We start from the raw sequence: 24,123 nt of genomic DNA on the forward strand, positions 1-24,123 counted from the left end.
TCCAAGGGAATACTTCCTTCTTTGCTTTTCTTTGCTTACTCTCATTCATTTCTTTAGAAATCACTTCTCTAGGGGCGCCCGGGTGGCTCAGTCGGTTAAGCATCCGACTTCAGCTCAGGTCACGATCTCGCGGTCCGCGAGTTCGAGCCCCGCGTCGGGCTCCGGGCTGACGGCTCAGAGCCTGGAGCCTGCTTCCGATTCTGTGTCTCCCTCTCTCTCTGCCCCTCCCCCGTTCATGCTGTGTCTCTCTCTGTCTCAAAAATCAATAAACATTAAAAAAAAAATTAAAACAAACAAAAAAAAGAAATCACTTCTCTTGAGCCACGGCCTTCTTCAGGATGCTCTCCTTGGAAGCAGCAGCCTGCAATGTTGCTATAGCAAGAGCAGGAATCTGCGTTCTTACCCTGGCTTTGGCCCCCGGCCGGTTGTCTGACATAGGGTCTCATTCATTTACCTGATCCATAGCTTCTTCATGATTCCATTCCCTCCCATTGACAGATGTTGACCTCAAGGGCACAAAATCCCTCACGCTAAACTCCATCTGAGTCTCCTTCCCAGGGAACCCAGTCCGCAATGAACAGTCTGGGATGATCCCAGTCTTTTACTATAATGAAAAGTAAAATGCTTGCAACCCATGCCCCTGAAAATGAGCTTAATCTCCCCCCAATATGTAAAGAACTCCTAGAAATGTAGAAGAAAGAGGGGAAATGGCAATACTTATCAAAATTATTAATGCATTTACCCTTTGACATGGAAGTCCCACTTCTGGGAATTTATCCAACACTGGCGCATAATTTGTTGAAGGAAAATGTTGAGGTTGGAAATAACCCAAGTGTCCATCAATAGGGGACTAGTTAAGTAAACTATTTACCTAACGGAATAATCTGCAACTGCAAGAAGAATGAGGAGGCCCTCTAGCACTGACGTGGAAAGACCCCGGGGTATACTGTTATGGCACAAAAGAAAGGGCAGAACAGGTCTCTAGAATGCAATCTTTTGCGTACGAAAGAAACGCACAAGGCAAATAATCACACAGGCTGGTGTCTGGATAAACAAATGCTGAAAGGAGGTATCAGGGACACCTCTACAGGGAAGGGGGCAGTGACGTGGACAGAGCCAGAGATAGCCGATTTTAGGATGCTTAATTTTCACTGGGGTTTTCAAGTTTAGAAACCATGGGAATGCATTACCTTTTCACCGCATGAAAGTCAAATCCATTTGTAATTAATTTTGGTGGAAAGAGTAAAGAATTATGAATCTGCTGTAATATTTTCTCCAAGTGGCCTCTGTTGCCCTTCACCATTTATGTAAAATATCTTTTACCCACTCAACTCAAATGCTAGTTTAACCATAAACAAAAGATCCAGCTGTATTTGGATTGGTTGTTGTGTTTTCCACTTGGTTCTATTGATCTGTCCATGCACAGCCCCAAACTGCTCTTACTGTTACACCTTCGTACTATGTGTAACATCCAGCTTGACAAGTCCTCTTAGTATTTTTATTTTCAAGATGTCCAGGCTATTTTATCATGTAGTTTCTTATGATCTTTAGCATTTCCTTGTTTATTTTGATGCTTTTATGTGTAAAAATGTATGTGTATGTCTCCGTGTGCACATATTTCTTCCTAGTCCAAGAGTGGGGTAGGTCTTTTTATTCACATTGACTTTTAGAGTGAGACTTGTCTTATTATTCCTCCTATATACTTAACTTCATTTTTAAGTAATATGTATTTTAATGAATACTTAAATCTTTTCTGACTCATTGTAGGCAGAAAAACTTGATTTTAATTATTATTTCAATGTTATTCTTTAGAATTCACTCTACTAACTTAATTAGCAACATTAAAGCCTTAGTTGGCTTGAGTAGAATTTAGGGTTTGTTTTTTTTTCCTCCATTTATGCTTATTGTTCAGAAACCATTGATTAGCATTTCTTGATGTAGGCAGATATCACTTCATGTTGTGAGATTAATGTTGCGACAGATGCTATAGAAGCAGGAGAAAAAGGGGCACCTGGGTGGCTCAGTCGGTTGAGCGTCCAGCTTCAGCTCAGGTCATGATCTCTCGGTTCGTGGGTTCAAGCCCCACGTCCAGCTCTTTGCTGACAGCTCAGAGCCTGGAGCCTGCTTTGGATTCTGTGTCTCCCTCTCTCTCTGCCTCTCCCTCTCTTTCTCTCAAAAACAAATAAACATGAAAAAAATTTAACAAGCAGGAACCAAAGGAGAAGCAGAGGATCAATCGTGACTCCTATCTGCACGGACTCCGGCTAGAGTCAGGTGAACCGGGGCACCGGCCACAGCTCGAGGGGGAGAGTGACGCAGGCAGAGGTATCCCGTGAGAACTCCTCTGGGAGGCACCCCGGGTACTTCCATCGCATGCGTGGTTCCATCTTCCGTCGGAGACGTGGTTCCTGTACATACATGGCAGTGATCATTCTGGGAAGCACCGCTACAAAGACGGGCCCCCAAGACCAGTGTGAAAACAACAGCCATCTGCTTGGTGTCATTTAGGTGGGGAGACAAATCCATGGTGGCTATTTAGCTTCCCTATAGTGAGTATTCCATCAATATTTTCAGATCCTTTTGGGGTTAATGCAACAACATATTAGGACTATTTAATGGGAGCTTTTAAAATTTCCAGCAAGAATTATCAAGCCAAATGCGTATTTCCCATCAGCTGATGACATTAGGCACAGATCAAGAACAAGAGAGCCACCAGTGGCCTTTATCATGACCTATCAAATAGCAAGGAAATTTTTCACAGCATTGCCTTTTTGGGTAAGTTTCTCTGGCAAGTCTCTCCAACAACAACAACAAAAAAGGCAGCAGATACAAAATGCACCCAGCTTTTATAGATTCAAAATATACTCGGGCACGGAAACAGCAACTGGAGTCCAGGAACGTTTATTTTCCATTTTCATACCAACGCATAGTAGTCGCCAGGATAGAATTCATTGTTGTTTCTTCCTTTTTTTTTTTTTTTTTTTTAATGTTTGCTCTTGAGAGGGAGAGAGAGACAGCGTGCAAATAGGGCAGGGGCAGAGAAAAAGGGAGACACAGAAGCCGAAGCAGGCTCCAGCCTATGAGTTGTCGGCACAGAGCCCAAGGTGGGGCTCAAACCCACGAACCGTGAGATCATGACCCGAGCTGAAGTTGGATGTTTAACCGACTGAGCCACCCAGGCGCCCCACTGTTGTTTGTTCTTATCGGTTCCAAAGCAGATGAGTTTCAGGGCACCCTGAAGACGGGTGTAATTGATAGAACCCTTGCATACTTTAAGGCTACCATTGGCCCGGGTGAAAAACACCCGAGACGGGCGTTAGCACTTTGCCCCGTGCAAGTACTGACACTGTCTTTGTGGACGGCACACTTCCGACTTGGTTCACCTAGAGGAAAGGCTCTTTTTTGAACTCTAATGCACGCATACATCTCGGTCCAGGGCAGCCTGGGAGGACTGTTTTCAGCCAACAGGAGACGGCTTGGCCTTGACAGAAACTAGAGAGACTCATGCTCTGGGAGCAAAGGAAACTCACATGGATTCCTTCAAGCAAACCCCCAGAGAGTGGACTGTTTAAGGGGCTGCAGTTTTAGGGGACAAGTACATCAGTTTCAGTGTTTCATTTATTTTTTTTTTTAATGGCTACAATTTTCTTTATTTTGTTATGAACATAATTTATGGTCAAATTGGCTTCCGTGCAACAGCCACTGCTCATCCCAACAGGTGCCCTCCTCCATGCCCGTCACCCACTTTCCCCTCTCCCCCATCCCCCATCCACCCTGTTCTGTGTATTTAAGAGCCTCTCGGGGCGCCTGGGTGGCGCAGTCGGTTAAGCGTCCGACTTCAGCCAGGTCACGATCTCGCGGTCTGTGAGTTCGAGCCCCGCGTCAGGCTCTGGGCTGATGGCTCGGAGCCTGGAGCCTGTTTCTGATTCTGTGTCTCCCTCTCTCTCTGCCCCTCCCCCGTTCATGCTCTGTCTCTCTCTGTCCCAAAAATAAATTAAAAAATGTTGAAAAAAAAAAAAAAATTTAAGAGCCTCTCATGGTTTGCCTCCCTCCCTCTCTGTTTGTAAGTATTCTTCCCCCTTCCCTTCCCCCATGGACTTAAGTTCCTCAAGATCCACATATGAATGACAACATACGATATCCGTCCTTCCCTGACTGACTGATTTCATTCAGCATAACACCTTCCAGTTCCATCCACGTTGCTGCAAATGGCAGGATTTCATCCTTTCTCATGGCCAAGTAGTATTCCATCGTACATATAGACCACATCTTCTTTATCCACGTGGTTTGTATATACAGTGTTTCATCTAAATGCTCTCAGGCAACGTGTGACAGCATCGAGGATTCTCGGCCAATTAACGACATCTGTAAATGCCCCCCTGGGTGCGAGGAGAACACGAGGCCACAGATTGGGCCGGAGGAATTATTTCTCAGTCATAAACATATGACCACATTACTGGACTGCAGTTATTTATCAGCACCTGAATTGGTAGCAATGCACGGGCAGGAGGCAAGCAAACTCCAAGTTAATCGAACAGGATTACTCAAGGCTGTTTTGCTCTGCAGCGATTATATCCAACTGCAGCATATAACAGGAGCTGTGTTTAAGGTGGCACTACCTAAAGAGGTAGTAAGGAAGACTTACCTCCTCCTAGAAGGTTCCCAGCAGAGGGTGGGTTAGAGTTGGCTATTGCAGGGCCGATTCCTATTCTGGGAAGAAGGATGAACTATAAACGCCTCGGGCCCTACAACACTGTAGTCGAAAGATTGGTCAAATATGAAATACCTTCAGATTAATGCTCAGTGGCTAACTTGAGGGCTCTCTGCGGTTGGCCCCATGCTAAAGGCTTTCCTGTATGGTCTTACTTAATCCTCGTAAACTCTTTGACGTATGCACTTTATTGCCCTCATTTTACAGAGAAGGAGACTGAGGCTGGGAGTAGCCAGGAGGCATGCCCAGATTTGCAGGGCTTGAGCTGGAAGCAAAGCCCCCAGGCAGTCTGACTACAGAGCCCCACCCCAACCTAACATTGCTGCTCTCTGCTAACCGCCGTCCCCAGCGAGACAGCAGGTGGAGGAGGGGTTGGAAGAAGACAAGTCTGGGTTCTTGGCCCTTCTCCTCCCCCAGAAGGATTAGCAGAAAGTGCTCCCCAGGCCGACTCACCCCTCCGTCATCATCATCGCCATTATGATCAGGGCTATTCCGGTCGCATTTCATTTACGTTCTTCCTGCAACCACAGTATTACTTGCAGTCCGGTGCCTCCCTGGTCCCTGGCTCACAACCCCATGGAACTGGGCTTCCAGAACTCTCCAACCATGGGAAATCCTATTTCTATAGTGGAATACTACTCGGCACTAAAAAAGAATGAACCACAGACACTCACCACCATATGGATGAACCTCGAATGGGTTATGCCAAAGATCATAGAGCGGTAGAATTCCACCCACAGGACCTTCTAAGAAAGGGTCAGAAAACTACAGGGTCAGAAAACAGACGAGTCATGGCTAGGGACTGGGTGTAAGGGTAGGTTCCGGACTACAGAAGGGGCGTTGGGGGGCTGTTTTGAGTGACGGCAGTGCTCTCTATCCGAGGGTCATGGCAATGACACTATCATATGCATTTGTTGAGACTCACAGACTGTACCCTAGAAAGGGCTTATTGTTTTCTTTTCTTTTAATGTTTGTTTATTTTTGAGAGAAAGGAAGAGACAGAGCGTCAGCAGGGGAGGGGCAGAGAGAGAGGGAGACACAGAATCCGAAGCGGGCTCCGGGCTCCGAGCTGTCGGCACAGAGCCCGACGCGGGGCTCGAACTCAAGCACCGCGAGATCATGACCCGAGCCGAAGTCGGAAGGAAAGGGTTTATTTTATTGCATGTAAATTATACCTCACCAAAAAAAATAAAGTGGTATACCAGTGCACCGTACTGATAAAAACCTTCAAAAGAAAAAAGAAAACCAATAAAGCAAGGCTAACAAGGAGGCAAAAGCTCCTAGTTAGTAGTTAATGTTACGAAGAAGCAACTTTCAGATGGACGAGTGATTGACAAAACGACCATCCAAGCAACATGCAGCTTAGTTAAAGGAACAATAATAAAGCTCATCCTCTGATCCTTGGATGAAAGAGGCCAACATTTTAAAGCAATATTCTTTCACCGGCCTGCTCAGGAGGTACAAGCAGAATTTAATGACACTAATATACTTTGCCTCCCCTAGCTTTGAAAGACCAGGCAAGAAAGCACATACATCACTTCGTGAGCCTTCTTTATTTATTTATTTATTTATTTATTTATTTATTTATTTATTTATTTATTTTTTATTTTTTTTTTATTTTTTAATATATGAAATTTACTGTCAAATTGGTTTCCATACAACACCCAGTCGTGAGCCTTCTTTAAATAGCCCGCTTGATCTGTCAGGGCACTGGAACTAAGAAATGAAGGGCATGCTAAACTCCCAGAACACCTGTTGCAAAACCAATATAGTGGCTCAAATGAAAACCAATATATTGGCTCCAGTGAGTTGTCAGTAGGCAGTGAAGATTATTTACCACCTAAAAGTACAGGCATTTACCAGAGGAGAGATGAGCTTCCTGATGTGACGCTTTTTTAACCGAAGCTATTTCAACTAAAGGGCAAATCCAAAAAAACCCAAAGTCGAAGAAAAAGAAAGACGAATTGCATTCTTATAATCATACTTCGCTTGCTTGTGTAAAAAAAAAAAAAAAAAAAAAAAAAAAAAAAAAAGGTATTCAAAACTATGGGCCAAAGTCTATTTCTCTTTCCTAAGTCAGGCCGACAAGTTTAGAGAAAAGGAGAAGAGAGGGTCCCTGCTCCTGATCCTCTCAAAGCAAATGGAGGTCAAAAAAAAACCAAAAACAGGCGATCATTTTCCATAACTGGAATGATACACTATGAACCCCCTTTGCCTCTTCCCACTACCTTCTCCTTGGTCTGCTACAGGAGGTGCTCTTTTCTGTTGTCCCCTTCTCTTTTCCACAACCTGTGACTGAAGTCTCTGTTCTCGATCTTGGACTTTTATTTATTTATTTTTTTTTAAATTTTTTTTTTTTTCAACTTTTTAAATTTATTTTTGGGACAGAGAGAGACAGAGCATGAACGGGGGAGAGGCAGAGAGAGAGGGAGACACAGAATCGGAAACAGGCTCCAGGCTCCGAGCCATCAGCCCAGAGCCTGACGCGGGGCTCGAACTCACAGACCGCGAGATCGTGACCTGGCTGAAGTCGGACGCTTAACCGACTGCGCCACCCAGGCGCCCCGATCTTGGACTTTTAACCCCTTGCAATCAAATGTCATGGAAATTTACTTGCTCAGAATAGTGCTACTCTGGTGCACAGAGATGAACATGGATAGACAGGCACGATCAGGGCATTTGTGCTGAGACACGTTTACAAAGTTGATACCGAGAATTCAAGGAAATCTGATTTCGAAAGTCTTAGGACAGCTGGTCTCTACCAGTGGAAGAAAGGACAAGAAGAAATCTAGGAGAGCAACGCAGAGTAAACTGGCAAGAAAAACCCAATTGGTAAAAATCACTTTCACCGGAGTGAAAATCTAAGAGTTTCAGCTAAAATAAAAGGTCGTGTAAGGTAGGAATGTGTTTAAAGAATCCAATCAAAATTATCCTTTATTCTCTCTCAAAAGATGACGTTAAACAAATTCTAAACCTGAATTAATCTTCTAATACATACTTGGAGGGTCTATTCTCTGTATGAAAATTCCACAAGGAAAGATTTAAGTTAGACCAGAAAGATATTTCCTAAACAGAAATCAGAAATATAATATGCTGGGGTGCCTGGGTGGCTCAGTTGGTTAAGCACCCGATTCGGCTCAGGTCATGACCTCACGGTTCGTGGGTTCGAGCCCCGCATCGGGCTCTGTGCTGACAGCTGGGAGCCTGGAGCCTGCTTCGGATGCTGTGTCTCCCTCTCTCTCTGCCCTTCCCCCGCTCATGCTCTGTATCTCTCTCTCAAAAATGAATAAATGTTAAAAAAATTTTTTTAAATATAGGCTACTTAAATAATCCTTTGTATTCTAAACACATTCATCACCACTCCACCCAGACACACAGAGCCCAAGAGATTCTGACATGTCAGCCTCTACTGAAATGTGTTTAATTGATTATCTGTTTATTGAGCAGTGTGTATTTAGTCCGGTCTAGGGGCAAAGTCAGAAAGAAAGGGTCCTTGCCCTTAGGGAAGTCACAAGCGATTTGGTAAAAAGAAGTAACATTCCCCCTGATGAGAACCCAGCACTAAATTATGCAGGTGTTACGTCTGAGTGCAACAGGACCTAAAGGAAAGGAAGCAAGTTGGCATAAGAGAGCTTTAAGGCACAAGGCCATGAGGTGGCCCCCCCTTGCTGGGGTGACTTTGTCTCTGCCACAGAACCAGGAGGGGAGGAAAGAATGGGCGCTCCAGAATAAGGCACGGTTTTGCACACAGCAGACCTCTCAGAGTTCACATCACCCCGTGAGTCCTTTGCTTGATTTTGTTTTTGGACTCGCACTTTTTTTCCCCCCTCGGGGAGGTTTTATGGAGTTAAAGACTCAATCTTTAAAACATCAGGGCCTAAATACATCTTTCTTTTTTTCTTTTTTCTTTTTTTTTTTTTTTTTTTTTTGGTAGAACGTTGGATCTTTACAATGAGCCTTTCAGGTAACACAGCTGCAAAAACATCATTAAAAAAGCATATACTGTCACATGGAAAAGGCAGCAAGAGTCTATTTTTGTAAAGTTCAAAGTGATGGTGTATCTTGTAGGGGAATCCCTCCAGACTGCTAATATTTCTGTGGCTTTATAAAGACTCCTTTCCGTCACCCCTCCCCACCCCTCTACCTTTTGCTGATAAACTCCCAGCTCCATAAATGGGCAGCAACCAAGTAGGCTTGGAGAGAACATTCCTGCGCCCCTGTGCCGTCACTTCTGCGGCCATCTTCCTACTGAAACATAAAACCCAGCAAACTACACTTCTTCCCTGTTGTTTACTAGGGGCCTGGTGACTTCTGGCATTTATCACGGAGCTGGAATACACCGGGAGGGTTAAGTGGGGCAGACAGGTGCGGGCCTCTCTCTGGCAGGCCAACAGAACTCTCTCCTCCAGCCCCCCTCGCTTGATCAGCCTGTACTCATCCCGCCAGGTCCTAGCTCAGTTCCTCCTGGCAAGCCGAGGCCCCCACGGCCCTACGGCACCACTTGTGAGAGCTCTCCCCGCACACCGCGCGCGGTCTTCCTGTAAGCCGGCACCCGGCACCGTAACTGTGCCAGTCTTCCCTGCATCCCCTACTTTCTTCCAAGAGCAGGGGCCCAGTCGGGTTCATCTGGATCCCAGGACCCCAGAGTGCTTGGAGAATGAGGGTGTGTGGGGCGGGGAGAGTACTGTTCAGAGTATTCCTACTTCTGGTGAATTCCCATCCTGTAATTGCCCACTGGGAAGCCATTCTTGAGACAGTTTTCCTTCCCACATATTAAAATTGTAAAGATTGCTCAGTAACTATCAGCTCCAGACAGGAAATGGCCGGGCGGTCACGGAGTCCACAAGCTGGGATGTTCCTGGAATGGATCTGGCCCCAGACATCTGCCACCGGGGCCCTTCTCTCGCTGTGCCACCAGCCCCGTCAAGTGGGGAACTCTGCAGAGTTTGGGCCCCTGGTCCCAGCATTCCACCTGCTATCGAGTAGGCAGTCAACACCTAATGCTTAAAGCTTTTACCAGAAAACGGATGGTTTCATATGTGATGAAGTCACAGCCTGTACAGATAGGTCTCGATTCACCTTCACCTATTAACATGCTAACTTTTAAGCTCATCACTGCAATCTAGCCCCTCAAATCAGGGCTCTTTATCAAGAAACCTAAAGCCACCTCTCACAAGGCAGACGGACAGTTCAGAAGAGGGAAGCTTAGCTATCAGGAATTTGGTCTTTCACCATAAAGAGATCTCTTATGTGTCAAGAATGAAATACGTTCTTTTTTTTCGAGGCGGGTTTAAGTCGTGCATCGTAACTAAAAGGAGAAAACGTTATTGGACAATATTTTAAAGTTTTAAAATGTCTATTCTTTGTTGATTCTAAGATTTAAAGCAAAATCTGCCCAAAGTCCATTTACAAGGCAGCCCGGGTTACTCTTGGGAAACAGATGCCAGTTTGGAACAGGGCTCACCAAATCCGCAGCATCTCTCGCACATTAAGGCTCCACAATGAGAAGCTAGTCAGATGGTAAATGAAAGAAGGGGCCGCCTACAAGTCATTGAGATATAATTATTCTCAAACAATAATGATCTAAAAAATGGAGGAAAAAAAAAAAAAACCCAAAACCTCTGAGGTCCGACAGCAAAAAAACTGTATCACAACAAAAAAGATTATGTGTATGTTTTCAGAAAAAAAACAAATTCAAAGTACTTCTCTGAGAATATTTTGGGTGAAAATGGCAGTTTATACATGAACCATAATTCACTTTACTGTTTTAGTTTTAAGGTACAGAAAACGAAATGCTGGTAAACATTTTGGAACGTTCTAGAGCACAGGCTTTTTGTTGTTTGTGTTAGGCTTGTCAGATACTGACAAGTCTTAATTAGCTTTCAACAAAATTCTGTTGGTTAGTTGCATTTGATCTCAAATTGCAGGGGTTTAAATCTGTCTTATTCAGTGATATTTCCAGACCTCCATGCCAAATATGCATCCCAGTTCCTGGCCAGTATCCCATACCAGTCTAATGACCCCAAGAAAACATTAAAATTCCTTATACGTGTTGCCAAAAATAAGCAGACACTCTAAGTAGTATAAAATTCCCATTTTTCACATCAATACCTAAGTTATTGTTATTCTCTATACTAGGAGCCACCAACTCATCGCCATCGTAATTATAATAATAATCATAATTTCAAAGTCTCATCTATTTCAAAGATGATTTGGGGTCTTGTCTTTATATCACACATCAAAGTTTATAAGGGATCCGTATCATAATTTTTTGAAATGCAGGTTAAATTCAAGTAACTTCCCTATTATTTTCCTATTTGAATTTTATTATCATTAAAACTTTTCTCCATTCCGAATATTACCTTTCCCTAGGGGTTCAGAAAGTCTGAGGACAAACCAGTGCACCTAGTAAACGCTTAACATGCGGAAGCTGTTATGCTTTGAAACTTTCTTAGGCTTTGTACCCTATTCAGGAAATTCTGAGTAGCGAACCCCTACTTTGTTAAATAGCGTAGGAACTTTAAAGGATTTAATCGACCCTTCTCTCTTTTGGGAATTATCACCAAGAAGTCGCATGAGGACTTCAAAAATGTATACGGATTTTTCCCCAATCTTTACATTTACGGTAAATGCCTACCATTGTGGAAATCAAAGAGTTTGTTTTTTTTTTTTTTTTAAATCAGTTGTTCCTTTCTGCTTATAAATTATGCTGGGAAATAGTTACATAATGGTCATGATTTATGCTCCAGGTTAAAACTACAAAATTACATTAAAGGTCTCTGCTTGCCATCTGCCCTACATATTGACATATGAGTTTTCTGAAATCGCTTTTACTATGTCACTCGCTTATTCCAGAATGAAAAAGGAACCCCAGCTTCTAATAGCAACAAAACTCCTGTCTAGTTATTTAGATCCCCTTCTCTGGCCACTCATATATCCCACCCAACCCTACCTCCTTGCCTTCGCTAATTTTATTCCTACCTCTGACACACAAGGAACGCATCCCCTCTAGCTGGCTGACAAGAGCCCCGTTTGCCCCACAAGGCTAAGATGTTCTGCGTGGTCTAGCCCCCAGCGGAAATTTACCTTCTGAGAAATATGGTCATCTGGTCACAGCCACAAACTTAGCATTTAATCGCTGATACAAAACAAAACTACACGTAAACAAAACTACATAAACTACACTACATTGAAGGTTTGAAAAAACCTTCAATGAGCTCTCCAAAGCATAGGGTCCTGGCTACACGTTTTGTTTCCCTCCATGTGACTCAACCAACAAAGTGCTGGTGATGTTCTTTTTAAAAATTTTTGGCATGTTTTTTATTATGGTAAAATACACATAACATAAAGTTTACCATACTAATCTTTTTAAAATGTTTATTCATTCTTGGGGGGGGGGGGCAGGGAGGGAGGGGCAGAGAGAGAGAGACGGAGACACAGAATGTGAAGGAGGCTCCAGGCTCCTAGCTGTCAGCACAGAGCCGACACGGAGCTCGAACTCACAGATCTGAGCCCAAGTCGGGCACTCAACCAACAGAGCCACGCTGACGTCCCTATCCTAATCACGTTTTAATGTACATTCACACCATTGGGCAGCCATCATCACCCATCTCCAGACACTCTTTGTGATATTCTGGTCATCATCTATGAGAGGCAGACAGAAAACTGCCAGTTGGTTTCTAATGATAAAAATCCAATGTGGGGCGTACGGGTGGCTCAATTGGTTAAGCGTCCCACTTTGGCTCAGGTCATGATCTCACAGTTTGTGGGTTTGAGCCCCGCGTCAGGCTCCGTGCTGTTGGTGCAGAGCCTGCTTGGAATTCCTCCCCTCTCCCTCTGTCCCTTCCCAACTTGCATTCTCTCTCTCAAAAACACATGAACTTTAAAAAAAAAATCCAGTTTTAATGCACAGAACTGTAAGCATAGTAAAGGTGTATCTTACTGTCCATTAGCAGCACTAATAACAGATGAGGAGGGATGGAGTGAAATATAAGGCCGGTGACAATCGGGATCCAGACCACGAGGGGCAGGGGCAGGAAGGCAGACCTGGGGATTCCATCAGGAGCCATAAGAACCTTGAAGAGTTCGAGGATGGGGCACTTGGGTGGCTCGGTCGGTTAAGCATCTGACTCTTGATTTTGGCTCTGGTCATGACCTTGTGTCCTGAGATTGAGCCCTATGTCCGGCTCTGCACTGGGCACAGAGCCTGCTTAAGATTCTCTCTCTCCCTCCGCCCCTCCTTTGCTTGTCTGAGTCTGAGGGGGGCAGTGACATTTGTTTACTCGCTGCCACCATTTCTGAGTGTCTATGTTCCAGAAACTGTGCCAGTCACTGGAATGAGTCAAATGTATGTCAGAAGGCTCATCCGGGCTGCATATAGATGGTTGATGGAGCAAAGCTAGCGGTCTTTGCTATCACGCAGGCAAGAAATACTAAATAAAGGCAGTAGTGGAGGGAACAGAGAGCCAAGGTTTATGTATCTTTTGTTTTGCTTATTAATAGGGTGACCATGAAATCATTGATCCCATCGTTTTGTTCCTATTTTATAATCACTCTAACCGTTGGTTACTTCAGCCCGAAGAAATTTTACATGACACGTCAAATAGCACTAAGGTTTGTCAGCAAGAAGGAGCCCGTGGTACGGACTTATCAACTGATGGTGCGTGACGGTCAAGGCACTGTGGTGGCAACGCTCGAATTAGATCACTATCATTTCGGTCGAGTATTTATGGCCTCCTTAGAGGGAAAGCTGTTATTCCGCAAGGCTTTTTTGTGGGTGGGAGGGAGAGGACTTGATCATCAATCTGGGAAAGGTGAAACAGATCAAGAAGCTACTCTGTGAAACAGCACGCGATGAACCTGTGTGTAGTGACGGGGATGGTCCCAAAAGTACGGTGTGAGGTCTAACGTGAGCTGCAGACCGTATTACAGAGCATGAGGACCTGTGTGTAAAAACACTGATTTGCTTGTATATGTCAACATGCCCGTAAACACGGCAAAGGGTCCCGAAAGAATACGCCTAAGCGAGCAGGGGATGACAGTGGCGGGGACTTTCAGTTTGCATTCCGTCTTGAGGTGAGGAGAGAGCCGTGGGTCCCGCAGGAAAATCAAGTTTCATAGGTCAGTGGACCAAGTGAGCATCGCAGGCTCATAGGTGTACCATACAATCTTTACTGGTAATTCAAATCACCATAATCCTCACGGCAATGCCTAAGACTCTAAGTGTGTGTGTGCGTGTGTGCGTGCCCATGCCTACCTGTGCGTCTTTTGTCACTCCGCCAAATTGCCTCTAGACTCTTATTTTTAAATGACTGATAGTATATCTATCAGAGGTCGTTTGAGACGAGAACTTAGTGGTTGTTGCCAAGGGTTTCTCCTTGAGCTACAAGAAAACCATTTGGGAGTAATACGCGATAGAATTCCTTCTCAATTAGCTACAAGGTAACCCTCAGAATGCAAAACTATTCATCGCAAAGCAGCAAATCAAAGTACGATAAGCTTTGATCTTTTGGTTCAAAACACACTAAAATTTCCCATTTTTAAAATTACACTTAAAGTGCATGTTGGTGGCACAGAGGCTATATACACACCGAGTCAATGCTCCGGGCGCAGGCGAGGATTTTGTTCTCTTGGTTTTCGAATTAAATCTCCTAGAAATACTAAATAGCAAATGGAGACCAGAGTGGTGGAGACTTTATTTCATTTTTAAATGTTACCAAGAATGTTTTTAAAGGCTGTTTACAAAAGACTGTTTACCGCTGTGGCTCAGCTACAATCGAAAAATTAATGTAAGGAACTCACACGGCATTTTCAGGGTTTCGTTCCAGATAGAATTTTCCAGACAGACAAAAATTATACTCTTCTCCTCCTTAGCCCTCTTGAAATTTAAAAAAAAGAGGTGGGGTGGGGGGGCAAGATAGGAGGTGTAAATGACTAAGCACTTCCTGGGAAGAAGTTCTGGGAAGCCAAAGGGTTGGGGGCTTCATGTAAAATGTCCTGATAAGAAGTCTAGACTATCTGTAATTTGCTGACTTTGAGGAAAAACAGATTGTTAAGAAATCTTGTGAGGCCAAATGCTACAGGAGCTGAAAGTGCACGTAAAACTTCGGATGGTGGGAGCAGGGATTCCTACACTCCTGCAGACCACAGCACTGGTTAGCTATGACCCCCAGTGACATTCAGGAGTGACTCCTACCACGGAGGGAAAAAAATGTCACAGAAACAGAAGGGCAAACGTATTTAAGTGCCCCCCTCCAAAAAAACCGTGTAATAACGCAGACAAAAGGAAGACACAAACTATGAGACCCGTCATATCTACAAGTTCTTACTTGGCATGGACTGAGCTGTGTTATTACCGCACAAGAGGGGCAGACGCGGTGAGTCGACTGCCTTTGTGCAAATTAGAAAAACGCATCTCTTTTTCCTGGTTTTCCTACATCTCTGCCCCATTTACCCCTTCGGCTGGGCAGCCTTGTACAGTGAACAACCTGCACAACTCAGGAAAATTACCCACTAATAGTTTAGCTACAGACTGAGTGATGGGAACCTATGTGTCTGACCCGAATATTTGAGAGGAAAGGGTAGACAATTTGGTAAAGAAATGGCTAGTCAAACCACTTGTTAAATTTCCCGAGCTGAGTACATTAAAGATCCGCATCAGAAAACGTTGATCTATGCCTTGGTTATTATTTCTGCCAAGCATTGAGAAATCAGACACAAAATAACTCGTAACAGAATGCCATATTGACACCATCCACAATTAACATTGCTTTTCTATCTCTCTGGAGCGACCACCTGCTTCCTCCTTTCTAAACACACTTGGAAACCTATGAGTCAAGATGCCCTCAAAAGCCACCCCCTTGCAGCACAGCTGTCCTGCTGGTACTCCCACTGGGCTCACACAAAAAAGGGCCCGTTCCACTTTTCCCTGGGCCCACCCTTCTCCTGCTCTAGTCCCCCTAATAAGTAAAATAAGTCCACCTGCAATTGAATCAACATCTTGAAAACCAGCTTCACAACCCAGTGAGTTCAAGAGATATTTTTAATTACCTTAGTTGCTTACTCCCCAGCCTTACCCCATTGAAATAGTGTGGTCCAGATGTCCCACAAGTGACAAATCAGTGCTTGGGTAACGTGCGGGTTCCATGAGAAACACAGCGAGACGTCAGACCCTTTCATTCCAGGGAAGATAAGGATGACTGGGTTGCCTAGAAACGTCCCAGGGGCCACCAAGACAGGTGCAAGCATCTGCCGCCCAGGCGCTGACCACCCTGGGGGGCGCGGGGTGTGAGTCACAGCAAAGTTCCACTCGGGCCAGATGCAGAGTCTCCGTGCACCGGTGGCTCGGCATGAGGACCTCCACCTGCGAGGTGCCCCCTGCTTCTGAGAGGCCACGTGCGTCACGGCCTTCCCACATGTCCCCCCCCCCCCACCTTTTCTTCAGCTCTACATGAACAACATCCTCTCCTGAAGTTACCTTCAATACGTGAAGGCCTTCCGCCTCGGCGAAGAGGTTAACCTTGCTCACCTCGATAATGTAGAGGACCACGTTCTTATAGAAGCAGTACAGTATGCACTTGGTCACACGGTTGTAGCTCCAGGCGCCGTGAACCAACAGGAGCTTCTCCAAGTAGGAGAACTGAGAAAGAAGAAGAACGAAGTTCAGGACCGCCCATCGTTTAGGAACAGAAGCCGCAAAATGGCCTTGGGAGACGGGTAAGGGAGCAGAGGAAAGCGGAGTGTGCGGATAACCCGAGAAAACCGCTCCCTCCCGAAAACAAAAGGCAAAGCTTTCAGGTCCAGTGAGGACGACTAAAATCTCGTCTCAGATCCACCTAATTGTTATTTTCCCCCAAACACAACAGTGGACCTCCAACTGTTATCCTCCTGACGTCCTGCTTACACAAATACTTTTTTCGCCGGGGCGGGAGGGTCCTCAACTCTTAGGAGAAGGTGACCACTTGAGTTGGAAGAAAAGCAAAGCAACCAGATGCTTCTCTTCGACTAGATTTTATGGTGACTTCGGGAGCAAGGGACAGGAGCGCTCAGGCACCAGTACCCTTTTTACAACAGGGATGCACACATGTGTACATGACCTATTTCCACCATCAGCCTGCAGGTCAAAAGCAGCTGCACGTGCACAGAGGGGCACCCGCACTCGGGCACACACACACAGCCCTCACTTCTACACTCATTGTGTCCTCCTTTGTTGCTCCCAACCAGGGCACAGTACCTCTTGCTAGAGTGCTATGCAGTCAAGAAAAACAAAAACCCAGCAGGCAGCGGGTACGAGGTCGACGATGATGTAATGGCTCTTGCTGCTTGAAATACTGAGCGATAGCCAATATTAAATGAGATATTTGAATCTTCTTTGGGGTAGGAGGGTCTTCGGGCGCCACTTGGATCCTATCCCTTCAGCTTCCTCTTAGCCTGGCTTGGCTTTCTGTGTCCTACCCCACAAAGGTCCCCAAAAGCGAATACTGAGCTGGAGGGAGGGAAATAAGGTTTGTTTTTTGTTGCTGTTGTTTGTTTTTGTGGACCGTGTCGTGCTCCGGTACAAAGGCACCATTAGGGGCAATCCTGTTTAAATTCACAACGTCTACGCATTAATTAGTCTTGTGTCACACTGATGTCCCGTCGGTTGCCTAGAACTAAACCCTCAATTACCCACTCCAAGTCAGAGGGTCGTCGTCGTCCTCAGGCTCATTCTCCTAAGAGAGATCATCAGGCTATATTGAGAATATCCACAAACATTAGAAACTCAAGAAACGACAGATGCTGGCAAGGATGTGGAGAAAGGGGAACCCTCCTGCCCTGCTGGTGGGAATGCAAACTGGGGCGGCCGCTCTGGAAAACAGTGTGGAGGTCCCTCAAAAAGTTAGAAAGAGAACTACCCTATGACCCAGCAATTTGCACTACTAGGTATTTATCCAAAGGATACAAAAGTGCTGATTCAAAGGGGGCAGGCACAAGCACCCCAATGTTTACAGCAGCTCTATCAACAATAGCCAAATTATGGAAAGAGCGCAAATGTCCATCAACTGAACGGATAAAGAAGATGTGGTGTATATATTACCAATGGAGTATTACTCGGACATAGAAAAGAATGCAATCTTGCCATTGGCAACAACATGGATGGAACTAGAATGTATTATGCGAAGCAAGATAAATCAGAGAAAGACAAATATCATATGATTTCACTCATGTGGAATTTAAGAGACAAAACAGATGGACACAGGGGAAGGGAAGGAAAAATTAGATAAAAACAGGGAGGGAGGCACACCATAAGAGACTCTTACATAATATAGAGAACAAAGTGAGGGTTCCTGGAGGGGAGGTGGGTGGGGGATGGGCTAAATGGGTGAGGGGCATTAAGGAGGGCACCTGTCGGGATGAGCACTGGGTGTGACATGTAAGTGATGAATCACTAAATTCTACTCCTGAAACCAATACTACACTATATGTTAACTAACTCGAATTTAAATTGAAAAAAGAGTGGCACCTGGGTGGCTCAGATGGCTAAGCATAGGACTCTTGATTTCAGCTCACGATCTCATGGTTTGTGAGACCGAGCCCCACATGGGGTTCTGTGCTGACGGCGTGGAGCCTGCTTGGGATTCTCTCTCTCCCTTTCACTCTGCCCGTCCCCTGCTTGTGTGCACTCTCTCTTTCTCAAAATAAACAAACACTTTTTAAGTAGAAAAAAAGTGATGCGTGCAAAAAAAATTCTTTCGATCTGGCAAACTGCCTATTTCTGATTACTTCTGAAATTAAATTTAACTGTAGAAAAGAAAATTTCTGACTAGAAATGCAGTATTTAAAAACAAAACCATTCTGTTTCAAGAGGAAACCACACAATAGGTTCCCATTAGCTCTAAAGATCTGACACGACATCACATTTCATGAGTTGTTCCAGGAGATGGGGGTAGGGCGGTCACTCAACTACGTACTCCAAAAGCTAAATGGCCACTTCAAAATGGCAGGAGTAGGTTCATATGGAAAAATAAAACTCCCCATAAAAGCTCATTAAGGATTCCAAAGGGGATTGGGGAATCATAAAATAACTGGCTAAACAAATAAAAAGGAAGTTTGCATTTGACCTGGACCCCCTGATGCTAAACTTCGGTGGGCACAGAGAACATCTGCTAGAGTCATCCGGAATGACTCAAGTGTAACGCTACAATGATCTGTTTTCAGGAAATACACACACACACACACACACACCCTAAATCAAAATGCTATTTTCATGAGGTCGCTCAAAAGACGCTAAGAAGGTTGGGGGCAGGAAGGATCCTCTCCTGAGGAGAACGGGCAGCCGAGGGCTACAGTCGCCAGCACAGACTGCCCACGGGCAAGGCAGCGGCACAGGGGCGGCCGTGAGTCCCAGCAGCTGCCTCTGAGGATAAAAGCACAGGCGGGCCGAAAAGAGGTGAACCAGAGCCTGGCCTCTTTCATCGTTTTTCCCAAGGACAAGCCTGCGAGCTACATTTTCTTCCTTCGGTATACAACCTTCCGGGGCACGTCCTCAAAGATCCGATCAAAAACGTATTCATCCACGTGAAATGAAAAGACAAAGCACACGATGTTAACTTCTGCCAGAGACGTTTAGCATTTCACGAGGGGCAACGGGACTCATAAAATTGTGGCATCTCTAACTCCTGACTGAAGCGGCCGAGGCACAGTGTCGGGTGGGGAAGGTGTAAGGCCAGGAGGAAGGCTGCCCTGAAGCAGCAGGACCCCTCCCCAGGCATGGGCAGGACCACGGACAGGAGAAACAAAGACCCACAGACACATGGGGCCGCGCATCAGTTCCTTTGGCAGCGGCTATAACACTGGAAGGGGAAGGAGACCCCTAAGTCTGTCTGTCTGTCTGTCTGTCTGTCTGTCTCTCTCTCTCTCCTCCCTACCCTGCTTTCATGCTGTCAACTTGAAGAGAGCAATCACTGCTCCAGATCCCACAGCCTATTAGTATGCAGTTTCAATAAAGCAGGTCATGGAATCTCCCTTCCCCAGACATTTTAAAGAAAAAGACAGGCAAATATTTGCCTGGAACTCCTAGGAAACCTCTAAAGATCCCTTCCAGCCACATGATGCCATAACTCAAGTATTTAATAATGCTGGGGGTGCATAACATCTACAGTTGCTGACAGACTACAGGAAGCGGGAGTCTCACAGGCCTCGGAGTGGTGGACTCGGGAAAGTGAACGGGCAGGTGTGCGGGACTGGTCCCCAAGGTCACGTGCAGGTCTGGTGTTCTCTGACCTCCGGTGCTCGGACCCGAGGCAGGTCACCTAATGGGAAGGAGCCCCAGTGTTCCCACCTGGAAAATCAGAGTTCCTTCCCCTACCAACTTTAGCAATTACCCTGAGGATTTCTTTGAAATCAACAGAGAAACAAGACTGATTTCGTGGGCTTTCCAGAGCCAGGAGGATTTTGTAAATTCCTCCCTGTGTCTGCAGAACCACGAGACGGGAGGGAGTCTGAGAGGTGATCTCATGCTCTAGAACCCGGCTCCGGGGAGGGAGAGCCCCCAAGCTGCGCAGTACCAGCCCGCAGCCCTGGGGGCGTTGGAAGCTCTTTCACATTGTATACGCAGCCCCCGATTTCAGCTTGAAGGGAGAAAATGCCACTATTACTTGTGTTCACGTGATTAAGGTTAACACATACTTGAAATGACAAAACACTGGCTGACCACCAAACGCTCAGGCGTTTTATCACAAGTTACTGTAACCTGTAGACGGGAGGCCATGATCGGTGTCCACTGTGAGGTCCAGATTTTCTGGATGATCAAGGGGGGCAAATGATCTGGATCTGTCATACCTAGGGTGAGGCGGTTGGCTATTTTCCTTCAGGTTTTGGCTCTCTCGGAGGAGCAGACATCTCTCTCATTGTCAGGTCATCTGCTCAGTAACTACAAAGTACATTGGGCCCCTCTGCGGGCAACACGTGATCCAGAGAGGAATGGGCTGCACTTGGTCTGGCAGCGAGAGGCTGTTTGCTGTTGACCATGGGTTCATCTCAGAGCAGCGGATCTGGGCAGCACCCTGGTTATGGCCGTAGAGAAGGGTGGCTGGCGGTTGTAAATCACTGCTTTCCCCTGACTTTCAATGCCTGATGAGAGAGTGTTCTAGCGCCTTCTGAAAAGAGGAGAGACTCTGGGATGGGGACAGTAGAGAATTAATGTTATGAGCATGGCCATCCTTCAGCAAGGGATGCCATAAGGAACAGGAACAGGACCAGGACAGGCAGCCCGTGCGGGAGTTGAGGGCGAGAGGCTCTCATCAGCAGGACCCGAGACCTATCCGTCAGGGACGATGCCTCGTCTGGAGGACAGAGAGCTCGGCCAACCTCACCGCTGACAAATACCACCGCGACAACCACAACAACCCGCAGCACAGGGCCCTCAAGCCGCACAAGAGCAAGACCACAGGGAAATGCAAATACTCTGGCGAGTTTGTCTAGACACAACCTCAAAAGAGGGGGCAGGGTTCTTAGGGCTGGACCGAGGTCAAGCACCAACCAGGCCTTCATGCCCGGCTGATACCTCTGCCAACGGGACGGGACAGCAGGTCAACGCGCCTCTGACCTGCGCGATGGCATAATCCGAGTTGTTGGTCGCCTGCATGCCTTCATTCCCGCTGATGCCTACGCCCACGTGAGCGGTCTGGATCATCCCAACGTCGTTGGCACCATCCCCGATGGCCAGGGTAATGGCCTTTACCCGCTTCTTAACCACGTCCACTATCTCAGACTTCTGCAGAGGAGACACTCTGTAAGAGAAGAAAGAAGTGATGACTGGATGCGTCTTTCCAGGGGAAACAGCTGTAATCTACATTGAGCTGCATTAAAAGGGCAGTTATTGGACAATTTCCAAATCCAATACATACGTTTTATGCTCATGTGCAAAGAAGCTTTCAGAAAACAGTAGCTTGTGGCTTTCAAGTAGTTGCCAACTTCACAGATGAAATACACAAGTCAAAACTAACTGAAAACACAGCCTGTTTGTAATCGCTCTGCGCGGCGGTAACCATACGTGCAAACTCCTCAGGGGCACATGTGTCCCCCCGCCGAAAGATAAAGGCAGGGAAGCTGGATACAGAGGTCTTAGGAAACGTCTTCCAAATAAATCAGAAAACTAGCACAGACCCCATTTTTGCTTTGCTGTACATCACACACAACCTAGGGCTGGCAAGGGAACTGTCTGTAAAATCGGCTTTCACAGAAGGGAAAGAAAATTGGCATGGCTTGAGAAGTGCAGAAAGAGGATGAGCGTAAGGGAGAAGAAAGCCTTTCCCTTCTCCACCTCAGAAATGGAGGCAGTGTCTGAAGGGCAGCCAAGGCACAAGGATTTAAGAAGCGGGGGGGGGGGGGGGGGGGGGGCGGTCACCGGGACAGGACTACCAAAGCTGAACTGTGCAGGAGCACAGCCCAAAGCCCAAAGATAAGACAGCCTTTGCAGGAAGACGGGCTGTTTCCGCAAGGAATCGAAGGATGGGGGCTATTTCTTATAAGCCCTCAAATTGTCTGGGAAGAAGACCCAAAGTAAATCTACGGGCTCTAAAGCACAGCAAAGTTCATTATAACGAAGTATTTGTTCGGAGTGTAAGACCAGATAATACAACGATATGGTAAAACTATTCGTACCTCGGGACTGATTTATTTTAAATTCTGAACTGGTAAGCTGAGAGTCACTTTGGGTGAAAAAAAAATTCATGGGTAAACTCCCGAATGGCGCACGCACACACACGCGCGCACACACACACACAGTAAAAGGCCTGTCTGGGTCTCCCAGAGGTATGCTGGCTGCACCCACATACGCACAGTACTTGTAAACTAGAACAGACATGCAAGGACTTTCTCAGTACAACTATGACTTCTCATATGGCCTCTGACCTCCAGGATACCTGTTTCCAACGAAAAACTTACAATTTACCTTACATTTAATTTTACCAACCCAGAGACCGTTCTGTGTCTGGTGAGACAGCAAACTGAACTTAAAGCACAGGTACTCTGGGAGCCTTAGCTCAAAGGAATGGAAATTAGCAAATTAGAAAAACAGAATCTGGGGGTTGAAAGGCTTTTAGGAGCCATGTTGTACAATCTACTATCTCTTTAATCATTCTCACAGTGACTTTCGATAACGGGAGTTTATGGCCTCCTAGGGCAACTGCAACCAAAAATCATTACTGCTACTTTTTTGTGGTTGATAACCTAAAAGCACGAATTCTGTCCTTTGGGTTAGGCTAGAACAAGTAGAACTCATCTTTCAAATGTCAGGGAGGCTGACCTAGAGAGACATCCATCACATCCTTCCTCCCACAGTTCAGGGGCTACGAGCTCAACAGTCCCAGGTCCCTCACCCACTGTTTAACAGACACGCTTCAGAGCTTACAAATAGCTCCCAAGTATGATCTTCCGGACAGCTACGAGCAGAACGGAACAGAATCCCCATCTCCCTGGTAGCAGATGCTAGACTTGCTTTAATGTAGCCTGACGGGAAATTACTGGAAGCGACGTTAACGGCCAGAGATGTAAACTGTAGCTCTTCCTTCCACATTTGCGCAAGGGCTACTTAGAGCCAAGGGCTGACCTTGATGTACCTCTCTCATTAAGCTCCTGATGGGCAGACACAGCCCCACAATTCTCATCTGCTACACAACTCTGATTTCCCATTTCTTCTCTAAGCTCAACAGAAGCAGAGGTCATATATGGTAGGGAGACACCAATGTGGGATTCAAAGTTAAATAACTGAACGCGACCTTCTTCTGTTCCCCATACTATTTACACAGAAGAAGTCATTCTGAGTCCTTGTCTTCCCATCAATGAAATGGGGGAAATGAGAACAGCCTACCTCATGAGATGGTTGATATATTTATGTGAAATCACTATGTGAAATCACACATTGCCTGTGTGACACAAATGTTATCTCCTACCCCATCTGCAAAACTTCAATTGCTAGAAAAAACCGGACACATCTGAGAACGGAACACCACCCAACCCATGGTTCCCTGTAAGGGCCCTGCAGTGCTGCAGTGGGAAATTATGGATTTTCAAGGGAAAACCAGCAATATCCCTCAGGTAGTCGCACGAAACACTAGCTCGAAGGAGCTCACAGTTCCAATATTAGATCATGCTACATTCCTTTTTATGACGTATCTTTGTGAAGCCGAGTTTTCACGGCTGCTATGATAAAAAGCAGAAATCAGTGTGAAATAGGAAATGAGGGCTGAAACATCCATGCTTTCTTCGAGGTTTGAGAAGTTGTCCAAGGCTCAACAGGTGCCCCACACCAGAGCATCGGTGAGTGGTTATGGTTAGTAAGGGTGAGATAAAGTATTATTTTTTTCCAGCTGTGTCCGTGATTGTTTCGAACGTCTACTAAGTTGTTAGAACATAAATACTTCTTTCGTCGT

General features: G+C 45.8%; 1 protein-coding gene across 9 annotated transcripts in view; it reads right to left on the reverse strand.

The window, feature by feature from the left end:
- ATP8A2 (ATPase phospholipid transporting 8A2) overlaps positions 1-24,123 on the reverse strand; it is a 614,836-nt gene that overhangs the window by 213,729 nt on the left and 376,984 nt on the right. For all 9 annotated transcript variants that reach the window (XM_058689525.1, XM_058689573.1, XM_058689555.1 and 6 more), the window contains exons 26-27: positions 21,297-21,480; positions 16,239-16,349 (exon numbers count right to left, since the gene is read on the reverse strand). In XM_058689525.1, coding sequence (XP_058545508.1) covers positions 16,239-16,349; positions 21,297-21,480 — 295 coding nt within the window. The remainder of the gene's footprint in view (positions 1-16,238; positions 16,350-21,296; positions 21,481-24,123) is intronic.

This window comes from Neofelis nebulosa, chromosome 1 (assembly GCF_028018385.1).
Source record: "Neofelis nebulosa isolate mNeoNeb1 chromosome 1, mNeoNeb1.pri, whole genome shotgun sequence".
Taxonomy (NCBI): Eukaryota; Metazoa; Chordata; class Mammalia; order Carnivora; family Felidae; genus Neofelis; species Neofelis nebulosa.